General features: G+C 48.1%; 1 protein-coding gene across 2 annotated transcripts; it reads left to right on the top strand.

Moving 5' to 3' along the window:
• Positions 1-23: 23 nt before the first annotated feature.
• Positions 24-23,353, top strand: TATDN2 (TatD DNase domain containing 2). 2 transcript variants are annotated; one of them, XR_010662964.1, is made up of 8 exons: positions 24-680; positions 814-1,245; positions 8,215-8,709; positions 14,932-15,801; positions 17,822-17,949; positions 19,221-19,404; positions 19,606-19,701; positions 19,819-19,954. XR_010662964.1 is itself a non-coding variant. In XM_065933165.1 (8 exons), exons 2-7 carry the CDS (start codon positions 820-822, stop codon positions 19,957-19,959), a joined length of 2,244 nt encoding a protein of 747 aa, XP_065789237.1. In that variant the 5' UTR covers positions 26-680; positions 814-819; the 3' UTR covers positions 19,960-19,994; positions 20,365-23,353. The 2 variants fall into 2 exon arrangements, 1 of the variants encoding a protein (XP_065789237.1); XM_065933165.1 differs by lacking the exon at positions 19,606-19,701 and adding an exon at positions 20,365-23,353 and having other exon boundaries at positions 26-680; positions 19,819-19,994.
• Positions 23,354-23,742: the final 389 nt, after the last annotated feature.

The following is a 23,742-nucleotide window of genomic DNA, read 5'->3' as shown; positions in this document are numbered from 1 at the left end:
GCCGCACAGCTCGTTCCGGTAGGCGGGTCCAGCAAAGGCCGGTGTGGTCCCAGCTCCGGCGGAGGCAGGGCCGGCCCCGCAGGACTGGGGCGGACGGCAAGCAGGCGGTCAGGGCGGTGCAGGTTGCGGAGCCGACGTCCGGGCCGTGAGAGCAGGGACGGGGTACGGGGCAGACCCGGGGATATTCTGAGCAGGCGGACCCGGGCGCCGCCGGCTGAGCGGCGGCTCGCCCTCTTCCGGCCCGGGGCTGGTCGGCTGGGCCTCGGGGGCAGGGCGGGCTGCGTGCCGGTCTGGCCGTGCTCTGCGGCCCGCGCTCGGCGTTCCGGGCCTCCCGGCCGCGGGCCCGCCCAGGGGCTGCAGGACTGGCCTCCAGGTGTGGACCTAACAGCGCCCTGTAGCCGTTTGAAGCGCTGACATCTGCGAAGGGCTTTGTATTGCAAACTCAGAGCGCGTCGTAGTTCCGGAAGCGCTTTGACATCCCCGAAGTAGCGCTCTGCAAACTGAAGCTCTTGGTAATCGCGGAAGCACGTTGTGGACTCGGAAACCTAATCGAAAGAGACCTTTAGTAAATCCTGGAACCTTTTGGACTTCTCCGAAGCTCTGTGCTATCGCCGACGTACGAAGCGCTTTAGCCTCTCTGAAACCTTGAGAACTGTGATGGGCAGTGGAAAAGGGGAAAGGTCAGTGAAGTCATCCCCTGGCAGTGACCTAGTGGCCTGCCCTCCCCCAGGGGTTCCCGGGAAGGCGGGAGGCTGAGGAAGGGGCAGCCAGCAGGGCTGGTGGTGGACTCCCGGCCGCCTGTTTACCTTGCAGGTGCCCATGGCGTCGGAGCGGCGCAAGGTCGAGTACCACTGGAGCAGCACTTCGGATCGGAGTTCCCGCAAGCGCAGCTGCCTCCGGGAGCCCAGTGATGTGGCCCCCTCCAGCCGCCCAGCTCACAGCTCTGTGTCGCGTTCAGGAGGGGCCAGCAGCCCCAAGCGCTTGAAAGCCCAGAAGGACGACGATGTGTCCTGGGGCTCATCCCGCCGCAAAAGTTCCACCTCCTCCTCGCATTCCCGCCGCAGAAGTTCCACCTCCTCCTCCTCCTCCCATTCCTCTGGCCCGGGTGCGGGTGGGGCCGCCTGCAAACGAGGCCTGATTGCGAGCTCACAGGGGTTCCTTTCGTCAGGGGGATCCCCTCTGCGCTCTGTCAGACCTTCTCTAGAAGAAATGGCTTCTCTCGACGAGGAAGCCTGCAGCCTTAAGGTAAGTGGCCCCAACGCCTTGCAAACGGCGAAGCCCATTCCACTTGGATTGAGATGTTGGCGGTGGAGTTTTGGTGAAAGGACGCTAAGAAAAAGATGTTTGTTAACATCTCTGGGGTCTTCCCAGGGGGCTAAGCGCATACTGGGTAGATGCCAGGGGATGGCCTGAAGTTCGGTGGAGAGGTAGTTTGCAAACTTGCCAGCACTTTGAAATTACTTTAAAATTCTTGAGGCTCTGCACAGGTGTGGGCGCAGCTTCCTGGTATTGAAGTGTTTCTCAGGTGCTTGTAACTGGCAATCAGTCATGGGGGAGATTCTCTGTGCCAGGTGGTTGGCGTTCCCCAGAGACATAGGTGTATGTAATTTACTTGTTAATTTACGGAGTTGTGCCATGTACCTCGACGCACAGAACCAAAAAAAAGGATTTGGTTTTTGGTGTGGCTTTTCACCAAGGTTATGTTTTCCAGCACGTTGGGCTTTTGCATGGTGGGGCAGGGTTATTTTAGAGGTTCAACATTTAGTTCCCCAGTGGGAACATGCGGGAGGGTTTCATAATGTTGGGAAGCAGACTGAGGGTGCTTCACGGAGGATGTGCATTTCATCCACTTATTTAACTTTTTTTAAAAAAAGGATTAATTAAATTTTCTCAACACCTGCACTGTGTATGTGAGAGAGAAAGTTGAACTTGAATTTGGAAATGTTCAGTCTCTTCCATTTGGATTAGAGGGAGGAGATGAGTCCTAGTTTTTGTTGCCGGCTACTGTGTGAGTGTCAGCCACCTCTTTAATTAGGTTTTGAGCAAATGTTTATCGAGGTCCTAGCTTGTGCCAGGCAGTGTTTCTTGGGATTTGCTTTCTAGGTTTTGGAGGTATTGGCTTTTAGAGGTGGAGAGTTCTGTACCTGGAGGAGCAAAGAAAGGCAGAGTCTTACTTGGGTAAGATGGGCTGCCCTTAAATAAAGTTATCATTAAAAAACCCAGAACCAGCCAGAAGGAGAACAGTTTGTCCTAAAGCCTTTGCTGAGTGGTTTCTGTTGTGGAACTGAGAAGTGAAGCTGTATTTAGCTCTGTGTCCTCGCTGGCAGGCTGTTATCCTTAGGAGAAGTGTTCCACGTGTTTTCAGTGTGGCCCTCACAGTCCCTTGTATGGGCACATTGATTTTTTTTAAAAAAATTTAATGGTGGGTTGAAAGGCTCTGTCTTTGATATAAGTGTGGGTTATATGAAGTATATGTAATATGATGCATGTGAATGAGGGAAATACGAGGCTAGTTTGATCTTGCCATTTATCCTTGATGCCGTTTCAGTGGTTTGGGGTACCGGGTAAAACGATCAGTTGATTAAATTGAATCTCAATAACCAGATTGTGAGGCGAGGAAGAATCTAGGTAGTCTTTCAGGTGTGCTGCGTGCTGGGCTGGGTTCTCTGGAGAGTTGAGGGTGTGGCCCCTGCCTCATCTCATGGCAGACTCGGCTCACTCGCCTCCAGGCCTCCAAGGGCCTGCTTTACCAGAGTCACTGTCACGGTTAACCTCGGAGAGGTGAGCAGTCCGGTCCTGTCTCAGAAGTCTTGGGGTGCTTCCCTTGGCTTGCTGTCAGTCATGAGCACGTGAGTGAGGATTGTGTGTGAAGCACCCTGTTGGATGGTGGCCCCACGAGGTGGCTTCTCAGGAGCTTGGTATCTGGAGGGAGGCCTGAAGAAGTCACGAGACGGCCTCAGGATATGGTTTGGAGGAATGGAGGCTGAGGAGCTAGGTAGGGGGCAGCTTGCAGTGGGGTGTTACGAGCCAAGGGAATTTGGATTTATTCTAAGCCATTAGGGAGCTCTGTGTAGAGGGAAGGCAATTTTGCGCTTTTGGAAGATCATTCATGTCAGTAAACTGTGAGACTTGATGGAATTAATCCCAACTATCCTTCTCTAGTGCTGCTAAGCGCTCTCCCTAGAGAGGGTTTGTTAGTTTGAAAACGAGGTGCAGTGCTTCACTCATGTAGATGAATTTGAAAATGTCTCTGACCTTCCCCTCTTTCTGCCCCTCTTCCCCGCTTCTTTCTGCAGTCATTTGCAGACTTGTTTGTCTAAGAAGGCAAAGCCCCCTCACCACTCACCTGCCTTCTTCCCACCCGTCCACCTGCCCTTTGCATTTGCTTTGTGGACTTGGAGAGGTGCACACTTAGCTTTGTGCGTCCCCCTCAGCACAGAAGCCTCTGTGCCAGGTCATGGAATATTCCGAGGGGAAGATGTTTATCTTAGTTCATTCTAGCTGCTGTAACAAAATACCACAGACTGAGTTTATAAACCACAGAAATTTCTCATAATTCTAGAGACTAGAAGTCTGAGATGAGGGCGCCTGCTTGGTGAGGACCCTCTTCTGGGTCACAGACTTCTCTTTATGTCCTCACATGGCAGAAGGGGACAAGGACACTGTCTTGGGGCCCCTTCACCAGAGTACTAATCCTGTCAATAAGAATTAGTCACTTTTATGACCTAATCACTTCCCAAAGACCACACAGAATACCACCACCATGGGATCAGATTTCAACATTTGTATTTTGTGGGCAACACATTTAGACCATAGCTAAACTGGCATTTTGGAATCATTAGAGATTCCTGCTGGCCACCATCTCCTTGTTTGTGCCTTATTACCTCCAGGATAATTGTTGGCAAGGTTTTCTCAGATTTTTTTTTTTTTTTTGTCTGTGCTGGGTCTTTGTTGTGGCAGATGGGCTTAGTTCACTGTCGCGCATGGGATCTTAGTTCCAGGACCAGGAATCTAACCCATGTCCCGTGCGTTGGCAGGTGGATTCTCAACCACTGGCCCACCAGGGAAGTCCCTCAGATTCTAACCGTAGTTGATGATTTTCGTTTACTTTATTTTTATTTTATTTTATTTTTTCGTTTACTTTATAGAGAAGGTTAAATGTCTCTATTATGAGCACCTTCACCTACCTTATGTTTAGCCTTTAGTATGACATATCCAAATTTTTTTTTAAATTTTTTAAATTTAACTGAAGGATAATTGCTTTACAGACTTTTGTTGTTTTCTGTCAGATATCAACATGGATCAGTCATAGGTATACATATGTCCCCTTCCTCTTGAACGTCCCTTCCATCTCCTTCTCAGTCCCACTCCTCTAGGTTGATACCGAGCCCCTTTGAGTTGCCTGAGTCATACGGCAAATTCCTACTGGCTGTCTATTTTACATCTCACCCTCTGGCTGCCCTCCTCCCTCTCCCCGCCTTGTATCCATAATTCTGTTCTCTCTGTTTCTCCATTGCTGCCCTGCGGATAAATGTATCGGTACCGTCTTTCTAGATTCATTATATATGATATATATACATTAGTATATGATGGTTATCTTTCTCTTTCTGGCTTACTTCATTCTGTATGATAGGCTCTAGGTCATCCACCTCATTAGAACTGACTCACATGCATTCCTTTTTATGGCTGAGTCATATTCCATGGTATGTATATACCACAGCTTCTTTATCCATTCATCTGTTGATGGACATCTAGGTTGCTTCCATATTCTCACTATTGTAAATAGTGTTGCAGTGAACATTGGGATACAAGTGTCTTTTTTAATTTTGGTTTCTTCAGGGTATATGCCTAGGAGTGAGTCTGCTGGGTCATATGGTGGTTTTATTCCTACTTTTTTAAGGACTCTCCATACCGTTTTCCATAGTGGCTGTATCAATTTACATGCCCACCAACAGTGCAAGAGCATTCTCTTCTCTCCACACCCTCTGCAGCATTTATTGTTTGTAGACTTTTTGTGATGGCCATTCTGACTGGTGTGAGGTGATATGTCATTGTAGTTTTGATTTGCATTTCTCTAATAATGAGCGATGTTGAGCATCTTTTCATGTGTGTGTTAGCCATGTATGTCTTTTTTGGAAAATTGTCTGTTTAGGCTTTTTCCCCACTTTTTGATTGGGTTGTTTTTCTGGTATTGAGTTGTGTGAGCTGCTTGTATATTTTGGAAATTAATCCTTTGTCAGTTGTTTCATTTGCTATTATTTTCTCCCATTCTGAGGTTGTTTTTTCACTAGTTTAGAGTTTCCTTGCTGTGCAAAAACTTTGTAGTTTAATTAGGTCCCACTTGTTTATTTTTGTTTTTATTTCCATTACTCTAGGGGGTGAGTCATAGAGGATCTTGCTTTGATTTACGTCATCACTTGATTTATGTTCTACCTATGTTTTCCTCTAAGAGTTTTATAGTTTCTGGTCTTACATTTAGGTCTTTAATCCATTTTGAGTTTATCTTTGTGTATGGTGTTAGGAAGTGCTCTAATTTCAATTCTTTTACATGCAGTTGTCCAGTCTTCCCAGCACCATTTATTGAAGAGCCTGTCTTTGCCCCACTGTTCTTGCCTCCTTTGTTAAAAATAAGTTACTCATAGGTGCATGGGTTTGTTTCTGGGCTTTCTGTCTTGTTCCATTGGTCTGTGTTTCTGCTTTTGTGCCAGTACCACATTCTCTTGATGACTGTAGCTTTGCAGTATAGTCTGAAGTCAAGAAGGTTGATTCCTCCAGCTCCATCCTTCTTTCTCAAGACTGCTTTGGCTATTCGGGATCTTGTGTGTTTCCATATGAATTGTGAAGTTTTTTGTTCTAGTTCTTCAAAAAATATCATTGGTAGTTTGACAGGGATTGCATTAAATCTGTAGCTTGCATTTGGTAGTATAATCATTTTCACAATATTGTTTCTTTCAACCTGGGAACATGAAATCTCTCTCCATCTGTTGATGACATGTCCAAATTTTTAATTCAGTTTGGGGAAGGAACAGTAGAAGGAAAAGTTTGAACTTTATGATGTGCTGGAGAAGGAGGTTTAGTAGGTAAGTCAGGTCTGACTCTTTGCCACCACATGGACTGTAGCCCGCCAGGTTCCTCTGTCCATGGGATTTCCCAGGCAAGAATACTGGAGTGGGTTGCCATTTCCTTTTCCAGAGAATCTTTCTGACCCAGGGATTGAACCGTGTCTCTTACATCTCCTGCATTGACAGGTGGGTTCTTAACCACTAATGCCACCTGGGAAGCTAGAGCTTGTCAACTGTGAACCTCAATATTTGACCTCTGTTCGGTTCAGTTGCTCAGTCGTGTCTGACTCTTTGCAACCCTATGGACTGGAGGACGTCAGGCCTCCCTGTCCATCACCAGTTCCAGGAGCTTGCTCAAAGTTAATGTCCATTGAGTCTGTGATGCCATCCAACCATCTCATCCTCTGTTGTCCCCTTCTCCTCCTGCCTTCAGTCTTTCCCAGCGTCAGGGTCTTTTCCAGTGAGTCACTTCACATCAGGTGCATTCACATAATTCTCAGTCTTGTGAGGTGGGTAGTGTTATCTGTTTTATTTTTTTGAGAAGTAAAGCCATAGTTATGCTAAACCCTTAAGACTTTAAGCTTGTTTGTTTGTTTGTTTGTTTTAATTATTTTATTTTTGGCTGTGCTGGGTCTTTGTTGCTGCACGTGGGCTTTCTCTGGTGCTTAGCCTTCTCATTGTGGTGGCTTCTTTCATTGTGAAGCACAGGCTCTAGGCTCTCGGGCTTCAGTAGTTGCAGCTCCCAGGTTCTAGAGCTCGGGCTCCGTACCTGTGGTGCATAGGCTTAGTTGCCCCAAGTCATGTGGAATCTTCCCAGATCAGGGATTGAACCCGTGTTCCCTGCATTGCAGGGCGGATTCTTAAACCCCTGGACCACCAGGGAAGTCCAGCTTGTTTGTTTTTAATTGAAGTATAGTTGATGGCTATAAAGTGTTATCTTTCTGTCTTACTTAACAAATGCTTAGACATCAGTGAACAACTATTTGAGCACCTACTATGTATGTAGGCCCTGGGACAATGAGACTCAGAAAGATTAAATGACTGGACCAGAGCCACACAGCTTGTACAGGTCAGAGCTATAGTATCATCCAGGTCAGTCTGACTTCAAAGCCAGTGTTCTTGAGGCTGCTGCCCTCCTGTGAGCATCTCCTCATCCGGGCCCAGTATTAGATGGGAGGAGCAGGGAGTTGAAGAGGGCAGCGTCCTTCCTTTGAGAGGTCTTTTAGAGGGTCACGCAACCCAGACACGAGGAAGCCTTGTGCATCTCGGCTCCTGAGTGGTGAGACTTTCACGGGGGGTCCTGTCTCCTGCTTCACTCAGGGATGTCTCAGTGCTTGGGTGAGGCTGTGCTGGGGCTGGTGGTGCAGAGAATGACAGTTCATCACAGTGCAATGCGTGGAGTGTGGTAACAGGGATATTTGAAGTACGAGGGGGTCAGAGGAGTGAGTTGGGTGAGGCTGTGCTGGGGCTGGTGGTGCAGAGAATGACAGTTCATCACAGTGCAATGCGTGGAGTGTGGTAACAGGGATATTTGAAGTACGAGGGGGTCAGAGGAGTGAGTGACTAACCATCGGGAAAGTCCTCACAGAAGAGGTGTCATTTGAGTTCTCTTGATGGACAAGGACATTTCAGGAAATAACAATGTGTGTCCTAAGAGGATTATGAGATGCTGTTCTGATGCTTGGGGCACTGCTTATTCCAAGGCCCTCCTTTCCCCCTTCTCCAGTGTTTCCCTCAGACACATGGGTGAGTGGAGAAAGGCAGGAGATGATGCTGGAAGGAAGGCTGGGGGCCAGCCGGGGAGGAGAGCTTCTGGGGTCACACTCAGGAGTCAGGCAGACACAGAGCCGTTGAAGCATGTTAAATGGAGGTGTCACGTTGCCAGATTGTAGAATTCCTTGTGGCAGCTGTAGAGAGAGGATGGGCAGAGGCATTCATCTGTGGTACCCATCTCTGCCCATCCTTCATGACTGCTGCTCGGAGATAGCCCCCTTCATCTCTTTCAGCTCGTCCTTCTAGTCCAGTTTCTACTGAAATTGTTAACAGTGGCTGACTGCGCTGAGGGCTGGCATGACGTCTCCACTAAGGTCTCACTTGCTAAGTGCTTCGTATATGAAATCACCTTTCATAATTTCTCATTTTTTTCCTCCAGGTTGATTCCAAAGATAGCCCTCGTAGCTCCGTGGATTCTGAATTGGCAGCGGAAGCAGAGGGTCAAAATGGTACAACAGAGGAACCACACAAGGTCCAGAAAAGGCAGAGGGATAGACTTCGAGACCAGGGCTCTGCCATGATCTACCTAAAGGCCATCCAGGGCATCCTGGGAAAGTCGATGCCAAAGAGGAAGGGAGAGGCGGCCCCAAGGGCAAAACCCCACATAGCAGAGCGTCCCCGCCGCGGAGAGGGACCAGCCAGGAGTGTCAGCGTGGCTGCTCCTCGGAAAGAGAGAGAGTCCACCCCAGAGGTCAGAGCGGAGGAGGAGGACGCTGTGCTGGAGAAGAGCAGCTTCTGTGACAGGAGGGTGGTGATAGACCCTCAGGAGAGACCCAACGAGGAGCCCCCGGGTGGCCGCAGGATGGTCACCGAGGAGTGCTCTCCACCCCTGCAGTTTCTGGATGACTCTGACTCGCATTTGAACGGCCAAAAGGTGAGTCAAGCTCAGGTCAAGCATGGAGTTTTGAGTTTTCTTAAATGTCCTTGGTCTTTTTAGTTTGATCATAAGTATTACTCATTCAATGCGGTCCTTGACTTAACCCAGGGCTTCAGGAAACAAACTGGTAGTTCTCCTGCATCATGCCTTTCAGATTTATTAAGAAGCCTCAGTTCAGTGCTAGCTTTGTTTTAGGATTTATATGTTAAGATACAGATTTTGCTGTGTAACAAAGGCCAAAATAACATCCACTTAAGAAGTTTGCCTTACAGAGGATGGGTCCATGGTGTGGGGGACCCGGGTGCCTTCTGCTTGACTCTCTGCTGCCCCTCGGCGGTTTCCATCCCGTGGTTGGTTTGAGCAGCTGTGGCCAGGCTCCACGCGTTACATTGACATTCCAGGCAAGAGGAAGGGGAGAAGAGCGAAGTACATTCCCTCCCTTTTAAGAGTTTGGCTCAGAGGTAGTCCCCACTGTATCTGCTCATATCTGTTGAGAAGACTCTGGCCAACACTTGCAAGAGAGTCTGGAAAATTCCAGACTGACTTCCATCTGGGAAACACTACATTCAGATAAACTTCTGTTGCTATAGAGGGGGAGAAGGCAATGGCACCCCACTCCAGTACTCTTGCCTGGAAAATCCCATGGACCGAGGAGCTTGATAGGCTACGGTCCATGGGGTCGTGAAGAGTCGGACACGACTGAGCGACTTCACTTTCACCTTTCACTTTCATGCATTGGAGAAGGAAATGGCAACCCACCCCAGTGTTCTTGTCTGGAGAATCCCAGGGACGGGGGAGCCTGGTGGGCTGCCGTCTATGGGGTCGCACAGAGTCGGACACGACTGAAGCGACTTAGCAGCAGCAGCTATCGCGGAAGGAGAGAGTGACACCGAGGAACACTGAAGGGAGACTAGCAGTTTTTAACATTTTTTTCTGATTCGGAGGGAAAAAAAATTCCTCTGTGGTACTTCTCTCTGCCCATCCTTCGTGACTGCTGCTCGGAAGTAGCCCCTCTCGTCTCTTTCTTCTAGTCCATGTTTCTAAGTAATTTCGCATTGTTTATTTTTTTAAAATTTAGACATCTGTGGACTTTCTACACAGGAGACGAGATTTAGTTCTCTACACTTTGACGGTACCCACACGTGTAAATGTATCCTCTCTGCCTTCCTGTAGCTCCCTGGTTCATAATACAGTTTTTAGTCAAATCTATTTACAGTTATTATGACCGTGTTCATAGCTGACTGACTTAGTATACTCTGATTACATTTCTGTCCTTATAAAAGTTGATCTGCCTTGGAGTTCATCTTGCTTTGTTTCTTTCCCGTAGTTTTCTCTGTTCTTATGACTGTTTCATCTCCAAACTGCTAGTCCTGTTGCAGGAAGGGGGACCCCTTCCAGGGCCCGAAACTGGGCTCTTGTCTAAGCCTCGGAAATGAATTGTCCGAGGAGACACATGTGCTGACAAAGCAAGAGATTTTATTGGGAAAGGGCATCTAGGCGGAGAGCAGGAGGGTAAGGGAACCCAGGAGGACAGCTCTATCACTGGCTCACAGTTTTATGGTGATGGGATTCGTTTCCAGGTTGTCTTTAGCCAATCATTCTGACTCAGAGTCCTTCCTGGTGGTGCACGCCTTGGTCAGCCAAGATGGATGCCAGAGAGAAGATTCTGGGAGGTGGGTGGACTGGGATGTCTCCTTTTGACCTTTCCCGAACTCTTCTGGTTGGTGGAGGCTTATTAGTTCCCTGTTCCTTACCAGGACCTCCTGTCATAAAGCAACTCATGCAGATGGTTACTATGGTGCCTGGCCAGGGTGGGCGGTTTCAGTCAGTATGCTTCCCCTAACAGTACCATAAAATTCTTCTCAATATTGTCAAGTAATCTGCTCCCCACCTTTCTTTTTTTTGAGGGTATATTCCTTTTGATTCCTTACGATTGCTTTTTTCCTGTCTCTTTTCATCTCTGCTTTCTTTATGAATAATTAAGGAGAGTGCATATGATAACACATACTTTTAAAATTTTTGGCATCCTTAAATTATAAAACACTGGCTCAATTTTTTGAGTTGTCCTTTTTTAGACATCCTGTTTCATTCTGAGGTTATAATGCCTTCTCTTGTTTCTCTGAGAATATGAATTAAAAGTTTGTTTCGAAGTTTTCTCTCCACACTACTTTTTTCAGAGCTTTCTTCTGTTTTTTGTTTTTTCCCCTAAATAAATTGGTGTCTGTCTTTTGTGGTAGGCCTTTCCTCAGATGTTTCAGGTATCTGTTCATATTTTAACGATGAAGCATTAAAAGCCAGTTGTTGGAAGTCTTGGTGCCTGGGTGGCTTATCACCTGCTGCCTTTAACATCAGGTGATCACCTGTAGCTTTATCCTCAGTCTGCTGGGGGGTGAGGGCTGGGGCCCTGGGACAAACCCTCCGGTGCTCCGCCCAGGAGCACAGGTCCAGCTGCTGGTGTTTAGGAGTCAGGCTGAGGGAGGTGCCCGGGTTCATGAGCGTCTAACATGTGATGACCCTCGGCGCTGTGTCTGTTGCCCCTGACTCTTCCACAGGCTCCTTGGCTTAACTTTTCCAAGCTCACACCTTATCTTTTGCGGGGCCGGGAAGGGGCAGACCCATCTCTACAGGATAGGAGCAAGGATCTGGGGCTCTAACTTCACAAATCCTCTTTCATCTCCAGCCTTGCCTTCATTTTGAGAGCTCTGATACCTCCAATTCCTGAGTCTTCTGGGGGCCTGTAGTATGATTCAGCATGTTTCAGGAGTTTTCTCACTGCAGGCCTAGGTTCTGGCCATCTGTAATCTGCTTATCCAGTGACCGTTCCTCTATCTGCATTCTAGTATCTGATTATTTTTTTAGTTTGCTTTGCTCTTTTTTCTATATACTTTCTCTTCATAGGTTTATGCTTTTTCAAGTTCATTTCCTGTAACTTTAATAAGAGTTTTTTGGCAGGAAGGACAAAACCCACATGTGCTGTATTTAATTGGAAACCCCAAGAGCAGTAGGTTTTGTAAACTACTTTCCCCACCAACCCAGTGTATAATGCCTGTGTTTCTTGTCTAATGTAGATCATTGTTTTGCTGCCTGGAGTTCCCTGGTGTGGGTGAACTTTGCAAACTTCTATACCCAAACTCCCGTTTGTCAGACTGGACACTTAGACTGCCTGTTGAGTATGTATTTGGGTAGGTTAGCAGATGAGTGTTGAGATCAGACAGTTTGAGTTCATATCCTGGCTCTGCTGGTGTACTGCAGTCTTAACCTCTTTGAGTCCCAGTTTCTTCCTCTATATAAAAAGGCATGATTCTTTAAATGTTATTACAGACTATTACAGGGATCAGCAGACTCAGTCTGTGAAGGAGATAGTAAATATTTTAGGTTTTTTGAGCTTTTAAGGCCTCCATTGCAACTATTCAACTCTTCTGTAATGGCATGAAAACAGCCATAGACAATACTTAAATGAATGAGCCTGGCTATGTTCCAATAAAACTTTACTTAAACCAACAGGCAGTGTATTGGATATGGCTTGTGGGTTGAAGTTTGCTGAATCCTAAATTAATACATGAAAATACTTTGCTCAGTGCCTCGTGTATAGTAGACTCTCAATAAATGCAGCTTTAAATCTCAGCATATGCACTTGAACCTCAGGCAGTCTTGAGTATAGGTAATTGTCGATTTTCCCAAAAAGGAAATCCAAAACCTTTTCGTGGCCAACTTGACTATATATATAGTCTTTCAAGGTCTTAGATGATGTCATTAGAGTCTGTTTATCATATGTATTTCTAGGTACATGTGCATTTTTTGAAGTCATTCCCCCCCCCCAACTCTGCCATTTCCCACCCCTCATATTTGATTAGTTTTATTGAACCTTTTCACATGTTTCTCTGACATGGTGTTTGTTGTCACTGGAGTTACTTTTTGAGTCATGTGATGTGATTTCCTGAACTTCCCTGATGAGAAGAATAAGAATCTGACTCAAGAGGTCTGAAATGGAACTGTGGAATTAGTTTTTTTTTAACCAGTACCCTGAGATGATAGTCTGTGAGCAGCCAGGGGACACCTCTGCCCTTCCATCTGAGTTGGAATTTTAATTGTTATTATTTCCATTTAAAGTTTTTATTATGAGATATTCAAAACATTTATGAAAATTACCCGCCTATGCATCATTCATCATCATTAAGTGTTAACTCACTGCCAGTCTTGTCTTGTTTGAGCAGCTCTGTATCTCTTTTCTCTCCACAAATTATTTGGAAGAAAATTGCACCTATCATATCATTTCACCCATAAATATTTTAGTGTTTATCTCTCAAACTAGATCTTTAGGGGAAAAACAAGCATAACTACAGTTCTAACCTCTCCCTCTGCCCTGTCCCCACAGTCCTTAATAGGGTCAACTATCCGGTCAGTCTGGAGAAGGGAATGGCAGCCCACTCCATTATTCCTGCCTGGAGAATCCCATGGACACAGGAGCCTGGCGGGCTACAGTCCATGGGCTCGAAAAGAGTGGGACACGACTGAGCGACTGAGCGCCCTTATCTAGTCAGTGATTAAATTTCCCCGTTTCATGACTGTTTCAGTTTGTTTGAAGCAGGATGTAAGAGTCATATCTGTCATTTTCTAAAGTGTTAAATCTCTTGGTCTCTGTAGATTCCTCCTTCCCTCTCCTACCCCATGTTAGTTATTTGCTGTTACATCTATTAAACAAACAAGAAGATGTCATTTGACTTGTAGAATTTCCTGTAGCTGAGATCTCACTGATACAGTGTAGCACTTTTTGGTCTGTATTACTTTGTCCCTGGAAATTCTATCCCACATTGCAAATAGCTGTTCCCTTTGCATTCAGTTGGTTCAGTCTTTGGAGGTAAAGTTTTGGGCATCCTATAGTGTAACCATGTCTAATTATTCTTTCCATTAGTATTTTAAGAAGTATATTTCCACTGTTTAAAACTAAAAAATGTATTTAGTGAAAAATAGCTTTCCAACTGGCCCTGTGTTGCCCTATTCCTCCTCATACATATATGTTTTTTAAGTTTCCAGTGTAATTTTATGCATAACCACTTACCTTATTGCTTTTTAAAAAGTTATCTTTATAAAAAACAAAAAACTACCTTTAAAATCTTTAAAATGATGTCTACCACAGAATTGTGAGGTCATACCCCCAGGAATAATTATTAAATCTGTTAGCTTTTTTTTTTTTTTTTGCTTCCCATCTCCCCTCTTTTTAATTTTTTTATTTTTTTCCCCCTCTTTAAAAAAAAAAAGAGTTTAGGTAAAATTCTCAAATTAACTTGGCTCTGAGTTTTGTTTAGGGTCATTTATCTTCTTCAAATAAAAGAGTATATCTTGTACTACAAGAGACTTTTTGATGACTTGAATATGAAATGAACCCTCAGAAAAGGGAAGTATCATTTTGAGGAGAAACCCTTACCTTCCATTTGGATATTTTTTTATCATTTTAATCAGATTAACTTTCATTGTTGGGGGAAAATAAAATAGTGAAATATACCTTGAAGGGCTAGATTGCAAAGATGTTAACTATCTGTTAGTGTATGTGAGAGGTATTTTGACATGTGCTCATGTCTGAACATGTCCAGCAACTGATGCTTGGCACCTCTCTGTGACCTCTCTAGCATGTGGTTGTGGGTGCTCAGAAGTCATACGGTAGTCGACCTCGTCCTGGAAGCTGCAGTCCCTTCCAGGTCTATCAGTCACCATACAGGTTGGCCCAGGTTCAAGGGGAGGGATCACAGACCCCACCTTTCAATGGAGAGTAATGTCAGAGAATTTGCAGACACACCCTCAAACCATTCAGACGGCATGCTGCTACATTTTGAATGTGCTACAGACCTGCTGTTAGTGATGAGATGCTGGGCGGTGCTTTTCTCTAAAAACCGCACCCCTCACCACCCCCACCCCATACCCTGTATGTTCTACAGAGCAGTTTTTTTTCCAAGAGGGGTTCTTCAGAAATGGAATGCAGGCGCAGCCTCCCTTCCAGGGATGGCACATGACACCATGACCCCAAGTTTATTCCGTGGTAGCCTGGCTCACTTTCTGGGAAGTAATCAAGAAGCCAGATGACAAAGTGCGCTAAGGAGTCAATGCCGTGCCATCACCGTGTCCAGAGAGCGGCCAGGGCTTCTATTTGGCAGGTGACCGAGCACGGGAGGCTGTCCCCACACAGGACGAAGGCGAACCTTCTGTCTCTCTTCTTCTCTGCAGCCCAAGGACCGGGAGGTGGTGATGGAGCGCGCCTCTTCAGGAAGTGACTGGTCCGACGTGGACGAGATTTCCACGGCCAGGTTCTCTCAGGAGGAGCCCGTCTCCCTAAAAGCCTCCGCCGTTCCAGAGGCTTCCGCCTTCCCCACGGACTACGTCATGTACCCGGCTCACCTGTACAGCAGTCCCTGGTGTGACTACGCCAGCTACTGGGCCGGCAGTCCCCAGGCCCCCGGGTGCCCCTCCGAGGGCCGCGGCGGCGGCAGCACGGCACAGGCGGGCCGGGGCGGCCGCAGCTCCTCGCCCGCCTCGACGGTGAGCCCCCCGCTCACCTCCCGGGAGCCTGAGGCTGCCAAGGAAGGCCGATCCCGGAAGTCTCGTGCGTCTGGTTTCTCCAGAAGCTCGGAAGAAGGAGATGTGAAGGAGAAAAGAACATTCCAGGAGGACGTGCTGCCGCGTCCGGGTGAAGAACCTGCATCTCGCTCCCTGCCCAGGAGCCGTCGGGAGCCGCGGCTGGAGGGCTTCATCGACACCCACTGTCACTTGGACATGCTCTATTCCAAGCTGTCATTCAAAGGGACCTTCAGCAGGTTCAGGAAGATTTACAGCAGCTCCTTCCCTAAGGAGTTTCAGGGCTGCATCTCCGACTTCTGCGATCCTCGCACCCTGACCGATGGCCTCTGGGAGGACCTGTTGCAGGAGGATCTGGTGTGGGGGGCCTTTGGCTGCCACCCGCATTTTGCACGTTACTACAGTGAGAGTCAAGAGAGAAACCTTCTGCAGGCCTTGAGGCACCCCAAGGCCGTGGCATTCGGGGAGATGGGCTTGGATTACTCTCACAAGTGCACCACGCCTGTCCCAGAGCAGCACAAGGTAATATCATCCTTGGTTTGCTCACAGTGTTCATTCCTCTCTTAGTGGTTACATAAGGGTTTCTCCACTTTGGGAGCTAAAGAATTTAGAATCTCTAAAAAGGTGATTGCTCTTATCCAGACCCCCTCTCCCTAGGTGTCATTGGGCAAATGCTTTGCAAGCTGTTTCTTTCCTTTCAGTTGTATTATGAAAGAAGAGGAGGGTTGGGGGCCGAATGACCTTTATAGCTAATGATACAAATGTCAAAGCTTAAATTCCTTCTTGGGAAGCAACACATTTTGTTTGTTTAATTAAACAATATATTTTTCTTCTGATTTTAAAGTTAGTGTGCCCATTGCAGAATATTGCAAAACACACAAATGAGCAAAGATCATCATTTCCCAATCCAGGCGAGATAGTGACCATGACTTCTCCCTCGCAGTGAGCTTTATTTCCTCTTGTTCTTTTTCAGCTGGCTCCTGGGGAGGACACATGCTCCATTGCAGCCACTGATCCTGTCCCCTAACAATTCTTTCTTAATAGTTTTTGAAATTCAGATGTGTTTTGGAATTCATATTTTTATTGTCACTATCCCTTGGAGAGTTGCAGGGGGCAGTTGGTGGCATGTCTTATGAGCACCTGTCAAAGAATCAAGGAAATGAGTGCTGTATGTATGTGCCTTTTTAAAAAGAATTTAGGAGATTTATAGAGAGAAAGGAGTAGTTTGAATGTTTTTTCCACCGTGAAAATGTTCCTGCTTCATTAAATATTCTTTGAAAAATAGGCTTTTTTTAAGAGCCATGTAATGTTCCACCCCAAGTCTATAATAGTTTGATTATGCTAGTAGCTTTTGCTAGAAGCAAAAATTAAGTGTTAAAATTAGAATCTCTTGCAGACTTCTGCCTCTGGAGGAGTTCAAGGAGGGCAGATATGTTAAAGAGGGCTCCAGTGGGCTGCGGGTACTGGGATTAGCTCATCGTTAAAGTCCTTGAAAGCATTCCATGCTGTTGGTTTCCAGGCTCACTTTCCTTTAGTTGAAACCACAGGTTAAACCTCAGTTATGTCAGAATTGCTATTGGCTCATTGCCAGTATCTTGAGAAGAGGTAGTACTGAATGTTGGACTTGAAAATGTCATTCTCAAGTGAATCACCTGACTCAAAAACATCTTCTCATTTGGTGTTAAAAATTCAAACATGAATTATATCCCATGATTGAAAAAACTACTCATGGAAATATTAAGATGAGATAATTTGTTTATAATGAATTACTCTTTTTGTTCTTTTTTTCTAAACCTGAACTTGTTAGAGGAAAGTAGAAGTTCTAGCCCAGTTTTTTTCATTAAAATTGTTAGCAACGTGTATTTTACCACTAAAGATTTTTAAAGTGGCTAGAGTTTTTTTGTGTGTGTTTTTAATGTAATGTGTCTGTAGGTGTTCACCTGGCAGGAGATCTGATTTTGGTTAAGAAAGCAAGTTGCAGGAGATACCTTTAGTATTTATTCTTTCCACAAGTAGTTGAGCACCTCTGAGAGTCAGGCATCGTGCAGATGTATCCATGGCAACTTTTTGCGTAGGAAAAGGTGTGCAAGGTGATGGATTCCCTCTGGGGAGTGGCAGTAGGAGCAGGGACAGTGAAGGGGAGGACATGTATCTTGGAGTGATGCTCCTGAGCCCTGACCCGCCCATGGAGCCCCAAATAAGCATTGCCTAGTGGTTGCTCCATGCAGAGTCTGGGTTCAGGCTTGAATCGGGGTGCTCCAGCTAATCAACTGCAAATTATTTGACCTCACTCGGAGCCTCCGTTTCTTTACATGATGGGCTGAGCACTCTATCTTTGGGTGTTTTTGAGGATTGCAGGTTATAATACACCTAAATAATAATACTACCTAGTAAGCAGTCAGTAAGTGTTAGCTATTACTACATGAGTTTAAAAACAAAGAATGGGAGATGGTGGGGGTTGCCCACTGGACTGGCTGCTCTGGAGGCAACAGACATCCAGAATGGCCCTCACCCGCAGTTTTTTGTCGCTACCTTCTTCCAGGTGTTTGAGAGGCAGCTACAACTGGCCGTGTCTCTAAGAAAGCCCTTGGTGATCCACTGCCGAGAAGCTGATGAAGATCTGCTGAAAATCATGAAAAAATTTGTGCCTCCAGACTACAAGATTCACCGGTGAGAGCCTAGAACTTCAGCGGGCAAATGAAGTGAACATGTCCCTCTGTCTAGGATGTCACTGGGAAAAACAAATGCAGTGAGAAGAGCGTTGATAATGTTATATCTTTTCATAGAATCTTTTCAAAAGATTGTCATTTTGACCCATAAGAAATTTCTGATACTTGACCACTTTTTACCTAAAAAATGACAGCTTCATATGGTTTGAGCTAATACCCTGAATCACTGTGACTCCCATCCCATGAAGCAGGTTGTCACAGAGGCCCGGTTCTCAGAAATGAGAGCTGTTGATCTGGGGGGGAAGCTGCTGTGGGTCCAGTGGCTGGGCACACAGAACATTCCAGGGCACCGGAAAAGAAATTTTCTCTCCTGCTTGCAGTTTGATTTTCACCTAGAGACTCCTTATCCAGGGGATCTTCCCAACCCAGGGATCAAACCCAGGTCTCCCGCATTGTAGGCAGACTCTTTACCGTCTGAGCCACCAGGGAAGCCCTGCTTGCAGTTTGAAAGCTCACCCCTCCCCACCTTAACGTCCAGGAGGTATCTCCTCTAAATGTTATCTAGGGTTTCTCTAGTTAGGTAAACTCACCAGCCTCCGGCCATGTGCCCGTTCTGGGCATGGAATGGCTTGAGGGGCTCTGGAGGAGAGACAGTCCACTGGTGACTCCCCAGAGGGTGTGGCGCTGAGGGGGGCCCAGGGAGCCAGAGCACGGGCCCTTAGCTGCCTCTGGCTACAAAGGGTCAGGAGGTGATGCCCAGCTGGCTCTTTCAAGACGGGCGAGATGGGTTAACTGAGAAAGCACAGAGTCTAGATCCCAAGCCCGGTTGTGACAGGTGGCTGAAGAGGGTGGGGCTGTCAGGCCTCTAGACCACTGCCTTCCAGGCGCCCAGGCAAAGAGGGACGCCTTTGAATGGAGCGGCCACCAGAGATGAGATGAGGCAGTCACTCGGCCCTTCTGGGCTGATGTATATGCTACTGAGAACATGGACAGGTATCAGGTTAAGAGAAGAAAAATTCACCTGTAGGCCCCTTCTGGTTTATTTGATTACATGGACATAATTTCTGCCCACAGTTGCCGTGATCCAGAGGGGCTGCAGTTGTCAGTTCTGCTTCTGACTGTGTCAACTATGAGTCCTTCCCTTGGATGCAGTCTTTGCATTTCTGAGAATCTGTCCACCAAAATTAGAAGAGGTGCAATGTTTAGAGGGGATTGGGGCTTCGGCAGAGTGGCTAATGAGAGAACCCTGATGTGGGATTCTCCTCCTCGCAGGCACTGCTTCACCGGCAGTTACCCAGTCATCGAGCCCCTGTTGGACCACTTTCCCAACATGTCCGTGGGCTTCACAGCCGTCCTGACCTACTCCTCCGCCTGGGAGGCCCGGGAAGCTCTGAAACAGATCCCGCTGGAGAGGATCATCGTAGAGACGGACGCTCCCTATTTCCTGCCTCGACAGGTAGGGCTGTCTTCAAGCTAAGTTGAGGCGCTGAGGAGAGAGGGTGGGAGGGGGGTGGTCACCCATGCAAGGCTGGCAGGACCAGAGCCCCCAGTACCTTTCCAGGTCCCGCCCTTGGCTGTGTAGATGTCTCCTCTCTGTTGCTTTGCAGAACCAAAGTCTAGGGGGCTGAGAAGCTGAAGGGTAACCACTCTCTTCCAGGCAGTGCAAAGCCCTACCCCGTAGAGGGTTGTCCAGGAAGCGTGGGACCCTGCTCACCCAGAGCCCCCATGACTGGGACTCTCCCTGCGTCTGCAGGTAAAGGGGTCTCTACACAGCTCCAGAGGCCCTGCTCGGGGAGGGCCGGGGAGGGACACGTGCCTGACGCTGTGCACAGGAAGCACAGCGATGTCCTCAATGCTTGGTGTCTTCCAGGTTCCCAAGAGCCTTTGCCAGTACGCCCACCCGGGCCTGGCCTTGCACACGGTTCGAGAGATCGCCAGGGTCAAAGACCTGCCGCTCGCCAGCACCTTGGCCACCCTGCGTGAGAACACCTGCCGCCTCTACAGTCTTTAAGCAGGGAGGGTGCCCCCAGGAGTCTCCTAAAAAAGGTGGGGGGAAATCACATTACGTATGTAGTTTTGCAAAACCAAAACAAAAAATGACTTGGTCTCTATAAACGTGGAGCAGGTAAACATGGGGTGAGCAACGAGCCTGGTCTGTCTTGAGTGAACTTGAGTTTGTATGCTAAGTCAGTTGTGTCCGACTCTCTTGCAACTCCGTTGACTGGAGCCCTTCAGGCTCCTCTGTCCATGGGATTCTCCAGGCAAGAATGGGTTGCCTTCTCCAGGGGATCTTCCAACCCGTGGATCGAACCTGCATCTCCTGGGTTGGCAGGCAGATTCTTCACTGCTGAGCCGCCAGGGACGCCGCTGAAGTTGAGTTTAACCTTCATCCTTTTCTCTTCCCCACACCCTGCAGGATGACCAGCGGCCTGACAGGAGAAAGGCCGCGTGAGCTCTGCCCGTGGGTCCCCGCTCGCGGATGTTGGAGAGCCGGCTGGGATGGAGGAAAGCCGGACGGGTGTTTCCCGAGACCTCCTCGGAGGCCTCTGCTTCAGGCTGGTGTGGGTGGGGAGGGTGGGGTGGGGTGCAGTGGGTGGGCTCGGGGCTCGGGCTGGCCTCCCGGCCACGGTGCTCCGGAGCGACCCAGGCAGAAGAGGAGGAGGGTGTGAGGGCGCAGCGACCTCACCCACCCCGTGCCTGTCTCTGTGGCTTAGGCGCAGGCAGTCTGCATGTGAAGTCACGCTGCTCCTTGTTTAGTGCGCGTGAGCCAGTGCCGTGGTTCCTGGTTCTCTACTGTAAACACAACTCCCGAGTGGGAAATCTCTGGGGGACGTTGGCCGGAGACCTGTCTCGGAGGCTGATGCTCCTGTGGCCGGTGAGGGAGCCCCTCGCTCCCCGGGGTAACTCTTCAGTCTGGCCCGCACCGTGGCCAGTGTCCGTTCCGCGTCAGCACTGACTGAAGGACTTCAGCTGCAGTCTCACTGGTTCCACTGCTGTTGACACAGAGAGAGCCGAGGGGCGTTCACTGTCCAGGGCAAGTCCTGGCTGAGGGAACCTGGATCGACTGGGGGACCTGAGGAGGAAGCCTGTTTGAGGACAAGGACCCCAGGGAAGGTGTTCTTCCCCTTACTGAGGCCCCCAGGGCTGCAACTCAGTTGTGTTGAATTAACTGGCAAGGGTCCAGTCTGCCGCAGAAACTGTCTGCTAGCCTGCCGTCGGGGGTCTCAGCCCTGCTGGGCTCCACTTTGCCCCCTCCTCCTGCAGCGTTGGACCAAAAATACTCCTCCCGTTCCATCTCTCGTAATGGCCCCTTGTGCGCCCCACCCAGGTCGAGAGGTAAACCAGTTTTAATTCTCCAAAGCTCTGCTGGCGCCGCCCAGCCCTGTTCCATTGCCTATGCAGAACAAGAGGCCTGGTGTCCATCAATCTCCCATTTCCCATCCTGGGGCTCTCCCTCACTTTGGCCTCCACTGTGTTCTTTCTCCATGGTGGAAGTCAGAGCCCCTCCTCGACCTCTGAGCAGCCAGGCCGTCTCAAATTCTGGGCTGTGCTGTGCGTCCTGCTGGTGCCTTGTGAAGGTGTGTTCCTTACAGAGCCTGGAAGTTATGACAGTCGAAGGTTAAGAGTGAGGACGCTCTGCACTTGGCACAAAAGGATCCTTTATTCCAACTTCCTCAGTGAGACAGGCCACCCTGCCTCCTTTGTCTGTTTCTTGGAGACCAGTAGCCGAAATCGTAAGAGCCATCACTTGTGCTGGATCCCTCTAGGTGTTTGTGGAAGGTGCTTTGGAACCTCATGAGCTGCAAGGAAAAGGACTTGGCGTTTCGTGTGTGGTATTTCCTCCTTGCCTTGGTACCGAATTTGCTGGCCTGGGAAGTGGGCCTTGATGCACTGTCGACCTTCCATGGATGAGCTGTGCATCATCTGTGCCTGAGATCTGAGGAGTCCAGAGCCTTGTTCTCCTGCTTGGAAGACTTGGAGGACTCAGTGTTTCAGAGTGCTCCACTGTTCCCCAGATGAACTGCCGCTTAGCCGTCTCCTTCACGACAAGGCCTGGAAATCACGACACCAACGAGGGAAGCCAGCCAGGCCTGCGTGCAGTGACTAAGAGTGACAACTCAGTGGACGTCTGAGCCATCGCAGTCTCCCTGCCGAGGTGAAGCACCAGGTGCTATCTACTTTTATCTCCAGGACTAAGGATTTTCGTTTCTGTTACACAGTGAAACGTGACCTGTGGCAGGCGGGGTGGGGGTGGGGGGTGAAAACCAGCTGGCATTGCTTTTCATTTACAGTTTTTGGATGGCCAGCTGGATTGTTTCTGGTGTGTTGCTGGAATGCCTCTCTATCTCTGCCCCCTCGTCCCCTTTGGCCATCTCTTTCTGAAAATAAAGTGATGGATCTTCAGCCAGCTCCCGTGGTCTCCATGTTTGTTTGTGTTTCTCAGAGTGTTAGCAGTGGTTCGGCTGTTTCCTAGCTCTGTACCCTAAGGATCTAGAGGTCTGGAGACCTCAAATGTGTCTGTGCTTCAGCAGAATTCAGCTGGAAGCAAGCAGCTTCGGTACCTTCTCCAGATCTCTGCTGCCTCTGAGCATTTACTCTCATTTTACTGCCCAGGAACACCCAGATACACTTCTGCTTCTTAGCCTTGAAAAATAGACATGTTCTTTGTTCCCCACCAATGAAAGAGGAGGGGAAAAAATGGAATAAACGACGGTGTTGTTGATGACTCCATTGCACTGTGGGCTTTGGACTGTGAACTCTGGTGCCTCTGGGCAAACTCTGCACGCAGTGAAACAGAACTTCCTCCTGTCTTCCAGCTCTGTCTTAAGGTATCCTTGGACACACGTGTTCAAGCCAAAAGTAAGCCTGTCCAAAGGGAGGCTCTGTTCCAAGAACAGTTGATGAATTTGGAATCTGTTGATGTCTCCTCTGGGATGCACAGTCATTGGTGTGTGTATTTCCAGCACATTCCTCTGTCTCAGCTCCGTCCCAGCTGAGCGCATGGCAACTGTGTCTGCCTGACACAGGGGTAGTCTCTCTGCAGCTGGGAGTCTGCTCTTGGCCTTCCTGGTGTTTGGCATCTTTCTCTGTATTTTTGGTACCAATAATAACCATTTACTGCAAGCACTTTCATTTTTATGTCACTCACTTCTGTAAAATCCAGGCAAATGTCCACTGTATGGTGCTTGAACAAAGTGCCCAGGATGGCAACAGAACCGTTGGTCAGTGGCCAGGCAGCCCTCTTGCTTTAAATGCTTGTTTGTCAACAGTGTTCGGAAGTGAATTCAGACCAAAGTGCGGTTGCTAAGCGTGGGTCTCTGTGTACACTGTCCTAAAGGAATTTCTTACACCCCTGTGTGTGTGGAAGAAGTTAAATATACGTTATCATTCTAATGTACTGGGCATATAATTTATAAAACAATTTTTTCATAAGGACATTTTTGTTGTTGTTGTTTTTCCTGTGCAAACACCTTGCTCAGCCCAGGGGGTAAATATACCTGCTTCAGAGAACTGGAAGTTAGTGTTGTAGGGAAGTGATGTGGGCAGGAGATGGTGTGAGAAGGCTGGCGTGGGACCAGGTTTGGAAATGCTCGTTTTCTCAAGTGTGTCCCCTGTTTGCCTGTGATCAGTTTTATTTCTTCCAGTTGTTAACCTCAAATTGTCCTTGGCCTACTCCAAGTTGATCCCATGTCTTATGAACGAAAATGAAAAATGGAAACAAAAGGCTACCTTAGGTAGCAGGGCAAGAGGATAACATTGGTTGAGAAGCATCAGAACACGGGGGAGGCTAGGC

This window comes from Muntiacus reevesi, chromosome 4 (assembly GCF_963930625.1).
Source record: "Muntiacus reevesi chromosome 4, mMunRee1.1, whole genome shotgun sequence".
NCBI lineage: Eukaryota > Metazoa > Chordata > Mammalia > Artiodactyla > Cervidae > Muntiacus > Muntiacus reevesi.
This window is presented reverse-complemented; position numbering and strand designations above follow the sequence as displayed.

Coding starts and splice junctions, on each gene's coding strand:
- TATDN2 (XM_065933165.1), top strand. CDS start 820: ATGGCGTCGGAGCGGCGCAAGGTCGAGTACCACTGGAGCAGCACTTCG. Junction 1,246..8,214: donor AGGAAGCCTGCAGCCTTAAG/GTAAGTGGCCCC, acceptor TTTTTCCTCCAG/GTTGATTCCAAAGATAGCCC. Junction 17,950..19,220: donor CCAGACTACAAGATTCACCG/GTGAGAGCCTAG, acceptor TCCTCCTCGCAG/GCACTGCTTCACCGGCAGTT.